This window comes from Chanos chanos, chromosome 4, assembly GCF_902362185.1.
Source record: "Chanos chanos chromosome 4, fChaCha1.1, whole genome shotgun sequence".
Lineage (NCBI taxonomy): Eukaryota > Metazoa > Chordata > Actinopteri > Gonorynchiformes > Chanidae > Chanos > Chanos chanos.
In genome coordinates this window covers 11,067,616-11,074,240 of record NC_044498.1, presented here as the reverse complement: position 1 = coordinate 11,074,240, position 6,625 = coordinate 11,067,616, and the positions used below count along the sequence as shown (strand labels likewise).

Sequence of the window (6,625 nt, the reverse complement as noted above, 5' to 3'; positions counted from 1 at the left end):
AATATATGTAGAACGTGAAATACTAAAACAGAGGTCTCAAAAGGCCACCATTCTCCGAGAATAATAATTCTGTTGAAGCATTTTTACATCGTGTTGTCATTTCTTAAAAGAAGACCCACACACACAGACCATAGGGTAAACCAGACAGCCCAGTAATCCTCTGCCCTCACAAAACTCCACAGGAGCAACTTGAGTCGTTGGCTCGTACACCTATCACGGTGTAGAACACATAAGCATGGCGTGTGTGCACCCTTGTGGTGAGAACCGGCAGCAGTTTAATCTGTGGGCCACGTCTTAGAACCAAGGCTTGATTATTTTCTCCCACAATCACACCATTTATGAGCCAAGCAAAACTGACCAGGGATCAGTAGTTTGGTTCTCGTTTCAACATTTCTCTTCACTTCTATGTGGATCAGTTACGTATGAGATAGATATTCAAGGTCGACTGAAGGTATATTCGAGTCATCACTTTATTCCCTTGAATATGTTTGAGAGAAAACAACCTCTCAGTGGCCTTGTTATACACAAAGAGGACAGCTTAAAGACCCCTTGCTTTGGCCATGCACTCTAAGGTATATGACAAAAATACATAGTGAATAAACGAGAAAGCAACAGATGTCCTCTATCAAGTCATGTTCAAATCCTTTGAAGAACATCTGCAGTAATGTAGAGCTGAAAACAGAAGGCAAGGGAGATGAAAGGTCAGTGACTGCTTTTAGATGTACTTTGATGATGGAGCATGGTTTTGACATTCATTAAAAGCTAAACGTTAAAGATAAAATTTAATCACTTGCCAATGTCAGGTTTTGATGAAAGTTATATACATTTTATGGGGAAATGCACCGTTTTTGACACATGGGCTCTCCTGTGAGTTTGTGGGATTTTCAATTTCTTTTTCTTTCAAAATTACAACTTTATGTAATAGCCTAAAACACACCCAAACTACACTGTTCAATCATGCCATTTATAGTGATGTCTAGATAAACACTCGTCACTAGTGAGTAGGAATCTGTAGATAAACATTTGTTTTTAAATGACAACTGCATGCAAAAAAATATATATTTCTTGCAGAATAGAGTTTTTGGAGTGATGTATAATCTTGCTGATGAAGTTCTAAATACTGTTCATAAGAGGTAGACTTCCCCAACTGCTTTTAGATGTGACATAGTGATATCATAGCCCCGTTAGCCCAAAAAAGTCACACTTGTAAAAGAGTAAAAGCATCCTAGTAAACATAGGTCAACAGCTGTAAGAACAAACGCCTGGAGGTAACTGCTAAGATGGACGCAAAGGTCAGTAAGGATGAAATTCCCCTTTAGAAATGTACTGAAAGGATTTTTTTTGTTCAGAACTCACAGTAAAGTAACATGATGCTGTGTCACTGTCCAAAAGCTGTTCTCTTTTGACTTCATTCACATTAAGAGCACTGCTTCCTTTACATATGGATTTTGATCGGATGTAAAGTGACATTAGAATACATGAGTGAGTTAGACTTAGACCCTTACTTCTTGCTCCCATTTTCCTGAGCACGGCGGCTTTGACTAGCCAAAGCTCCTCACTCTGAAGATGATCCTTCCTTGCGTGATAGGTTCTGAAATGGAGGTTAAACCACAGATCTTTCCTTTCCTCCCATGCTGTAAAGCCTACCTGCCTTTGGTTTCTGGAAAGAGAGACATCATTATTAGAACATAGATTCCACACTTGGGGGGGGGGGGGGGGGGGGGGGGGGGGGTATTTTTTTCAACCAAAAAAAAAAAAAAAACACAACACACAAAAATATCTAACAAGTCAAAGACAAAGGGATCTCTTTCTGTGATTTGACTTCTGATCGTTTTAAAGAGATGTGAGGAAAAATAAAACTACATTTTTCAACCGCAGTCTGCCTTGCCTCTACCAGGATGATGCCATTTATGATACGCATGTAAATGCTGACACGTATGGACAAAATGCATGGGTTATTCAACACCTTTCTGATATGTGCTACTATACAGATTATCCTCATGAGCGTACAATGTTTTAGACAACTTTTCATATGAGTCAAACAAACAAGATATCTGGAGCTTTCCACCTTTTTTTGAGAGTGTTGAGGGTGTGATACAAATACTTCCAAGCGTTCAGGTTTCTCTTCCAGCTGGAGTATTCCAACAGATCCATGACAACTCTTAGAGCTTCTTGGATATCACCTATCGTATCAGAAGGGAACATATATGTTCATTAGGGTAATTTGGTCAACTATCTTCATGAATTTCATGCTAAACTCAAAATACTTGGGAGTACTGACATCTCTCAGTGCTGTGCGTGTTATATTTTAGTGGAGTTCAATGTTTCATTTAGATTTTAACAAAATTTTGTTAGGTCTATTCAAAATAAATTTCATATTTACCAGATTTGAGAAGAAGAGAGCAATATTCTAGCATCAGTTCATGACTGGGCACCAAAGAATGTAAAACCTATGATAAATGTTACATGCAATCATTTAATTCAGTTGAAAGAAACCACATAAAACGAACTTCAGTTTGTTTCCACTGTAAATATCATTTTGGAATAATTGTTGGGGGTTGTTTTTCAATATCTGTTTTCTGGTCTCGTGTACCTTTAGTGTTTTGACAAGCTTGTCCACAGGGGCTTTGTGTCTCTTTAAGAACTGGTACAGGTAGACCTGTGCATTAGGGTTGGCAGGAAAATCCTTGTCATAGGCATAGTCCTTCAGAACACTCAGTGCACCATCCAGGTCATTGTAGTATTCCAGCATCTGCCATTCAAATGACATGGGATGTCCATAACCCAAAATACAGAGCAGTAAATCACACACATATCAGGGTCTCTTTACATATATGAAAGTATATTGTGCTAAAGGAGGCGTGGACAAGTCCAAAAACACTATCCACTCAAGCTCAGGTGAGCAGCAGGACTCACATTAACATAACTCAGCACAAAAGGGTCCCACACTCCAGGTTGTTTGATTGTCTCCTGTAGTGTCACTGAGGCTTGTCTGAAGTAGCCATGCATCTTATGGTTAGTGCCAGCATCATCTGATACACAGCACAAAGAAAAGGCTTATTGTACATTTATCAGCATATCATTACACTTTGGCACCTCAGTTCAGAGTGAACCATTCCAAATGTCAAACAGATGACATGCCACAATACGACCAGGAGATGGCAGCAAAGCACTGTAGCAAATGACTGCATATTACACCTGACCTATGTTTTTCCCTTGTACCCTCTCATATGAAACAATCAGAACAAGCATCAGACATTCAGTACAAATTCAAAGCTGTGCATAGGATGACTGATAAAAGTCGAACAAACAACACATCAGCAAACTAACATACTGCCTAGCCTACACTGATCAACTCTTTAAAAAATCTTGTAAAATTTAGGGATTCAATAAACATAATACATAACACAGGGAGGTTACCCGTCATTAAAATTTTAGGGACGGAATAGTGTTCTCATGTTTAAATGATTCTCTTACCATCGTCAGAAAATGCCTGCTTTTTGCTACACCAGGAGAGGTAATGCAGGAAGCCACTGTAAGCATGGATGAGTTTCATTTCCAGTGACTGTTTCAAGGATTCTTTACCATATCTCCAGCTCTCGGCAACTGACAGGTGTCGTTTGGCCTCGTCAAAGTGGCCATTCAACAGCAAATGAAAGGCCTGCTCCAAACAGATCTGAAAATTGTAAGGCAACATATTTTGATGTTCATGTGATGCCAGCAAAAGTAGGAAGTTTACAACAGCTAAATTCAGGGGAAAACGTGGATCATGAATTGCCAGAATTATACAGGAACTGACAGACAAGCATCCGTTAAAAAGGAAAATGCTGTAAGCTTCAAAGTGGTACATCTGGTTTAAAGCATTGCTTCACAGCGTAGAGGGCCCCATAGCTGGGTTGCAAACTACAAACTGATCCATATCAGACAATTCCCGAGTTGTACTTAATTTAATATAAAATGGCATCTGATCTCCAATATACCGGGCATGCACCTATGAGCCGCATAAAGTCAAGATATATTTTCATCAGTTTAGAAAATACCTTGGTGTAATTCTTCACTCCAAAGTTTTTCATTCGTTCGTACAAACAAATAACATCCTCATGTTTTGAGTCTGGGTGATGATGTAGAACCTCAATGCCAAATCTCCATACGATCTGAGAGTGAAATGAATTTTAATAAAAAAAATTATTTTTATAAAAAAAAAAAAAAAATCGACACAGCTACAACAAATACAGCGGTGTCCAATCTGTTATGTCAAAATCTTTTGACACGACACCCTGGTACACAGCATTTAAATGTTTGGAATTACCTCTGGGGCCAGTATTCGCTTTGTGCAGGAGGTATGCTCCAGACTCTGGCAATAAGCTGAGAAGTATTCAGCGGCTTCATGCCAGCGATGGTGTAGCAGGGCTTCTCTCAAGGCATTTAGACATAACCTCATAGACGTCTGAAAACCAGTCTCTTTGGGGGTTTCTAAAGCAACAGAGAGCCAGAGTCTTAAAATATCATTCCAGTTCTTCAGACAAGTTTTGAAATTAAAGCAAGAGCAAAGGATACCTTGAAAAGGAGAAGGCAAAGGGAGTCGTTTTCTCCCTCTGTGGATTTTGATGTTCATTTCATCATCTGAGGAGTCACTATCATCTCTCTCTGGTAGATTAAGTTCTGCTTCAATATCATCCATTTTTCGTATCCTTAGAGAAGGCAATCAGTGCTTGTTCCACCTTGAAAAGCTTTAATAAGACAACCCTGCATGAGGATCTCATTTTGTCTTCATTATTCTCATCTCATCATTACTCTCTCTCTCTCAACTCTCATCAAGCATCTTAAAATTCAGTCCAATGACAAAAATGATGACTGATGGCTGTGGTAGGACGAAAATGAGCATGGGGTCAAATTGAAATTACAAAAGTAAAATTAGCTTTACATTGGATAATTAGATATCTCTAGATAGGGGAAACGTCGTACAAAAGTAATCCAGAGCTACAAAGCTTCAGTATCTCCTAACATCCTCGGGAACATTCATTCGTTCATTTTCTAAGCCGCTTATCCTAATTAGGGCCACAGGGGTGCTGGAGCCTATCCCAGCACTCAGTGGGCGAAAGGCAGGGAAACACCCTGGACAGGTCACCGGACAAACACATTCACTCCTAGGCTATGAAGCATCTCCAATTCGCCTGATTTTATATGTCTTTGGGAGGACACCGGAGCCCCCGGAGGAAACCCACGCAGACATGGGGAGAACATGCAAACTCCATACAGTATACAGTACGGAGTTAGGAACACACTGAGTGCAACTCAATGGTGCACTCAGCTTTTTCAAGGCGATAATCAGGATCTAATAAACAGGTGAAAAACATGTTGCCCCTCCAGGACTGGATTCTGCGCAAGCCTGCTCCAGAGTTCTGAGAGTCCGCTACATGGCATGCTTTGCAGTTTCGACAGAGTTCGAATTTAGACCACTTTCCATCGCTCACATGCTGAGAATATTCAGCTTTCAGCACTCACGAGGTTTTCTTAGTCCTAAATGTTGTACAGCTAAACTCGGGAAACTGGTGAACTTCAGTGCAGTGCCAAACGTATACTCACCAATTGATGGTGTTCAGCTTTTTTGTACTTTTCAGCTCTCTGAGAGGACAACGACAAGGTATAACTCAGTCCCGCTTAAAGGTCATGCCGAAGATGATTCTGGCAAAGCATTGATGGAATTTATTCAAACATCAAGTTGCTAACACATGTTTAACACATCTAACTCACGTGAAGTCGTCTCTGTAGTTAAGCATGTCTGTTACGAGCATCCGTACTTAAAAGAAGCGCTTACTTCCATGACCTTGTAAAGTCATAGCGCCGCACATGGGCTGGAGTGGATTCAATGGATAGTGGCAGGCAGAGAAAAAGTGTAAATCATTGGACTAAGCTACGCATGCAGTTGTTTTTCAAATGTTGTTTATAACACAGTGTGGCTAACTTAAAACTGAATATCTCGAATCCATTCTAATTTTCCACGTAAAAGAAATAGAGATGGCTCAGCTCTCCTGGAGGGACATTACTCTTAGTTGTATACCATGAAGCATGATTTCCCAGATAGCTAACATTAAGCCAAAAACTAAAAAGAAAAAAAAAATCACTGTGTAGTAAGACAAGAGTCACAAAAACAATTTTACTGAACGCTATTGACTTTTGCCTTAAGGTTACCCAACTGTGGAATCTGGTTTCGTGGCATGCCTGTACAGCATGTGGTATTAGCACTCTTGTGGCTTGGTTATTGACATTTTCTTTCACAGAAGCCACAGCAAAATATTTGAACGAATGAGGCAATATATGACCTTAAGGTTCTCAGGTCTAAAAAAAAACAGAACCCACACACTCAAAAGTATTGAAGCTATATGTTTTTTTTTATTTAAGAAAATAATATGTAAAAACATATAGGGTGAAAGCAGCAAAAAATCAAAAAGATTTCAGCAAATTCTTCTGTGATGTAATGCACAAACTCATGCTTTACCAGAAGGTCTACTTATAAATCTCACTGATTTTTGTTGTTGAGAGCAGTAAAAAGAAAAAAAAGAAAAGAAAAAAAAGACAGGGAAATAAAAAGCATTTCAGTTAGGCTGTGAAATTCTGATCTTGA

At 39.4% G+C, this 6,625-nt stretch overlaps 1 protein-coding gene across 1 annotated transcript; it reads right to left on the bottom strand.

The window, feature by feature from the left end:
• Positions 1-426: 426 nt before the first annotated feature.
• On the bottom strand, positions 427-5,709 carry taf1a (TATA box binding protein (TBP)-associated factor, RNA polymerase I, A). Its single transcript, XM_030770949.1, has 11 exons — positions 5,587-5,709; positions 4,558-4,730; positions 4,310-4,473; positions 4,041-4,154; positions 3,478-3,676; positions 2,917-3,032; positions 2,594-2,752; positions 2,384-2,450; positions 2,069-2,183; positions 1,506-1,660; positions 427-672 (listed from the first exon to the last, which is right to left on the bottom strand). The coding sequence occupies exons 2-11, from the start codon at positions 4,679-4,681 to the stop codon at positions 626-628; spliced, it is 1,260 nt and encodes a 419-aa protein (XP_030626809.1). The 5' UTR covers positions 4,682-4,730; positions 5,587-5,709; the 3' UTR covers positions 427-625.
• Positions 5,710-6,625: the final 916 nt, after the last annotated feature.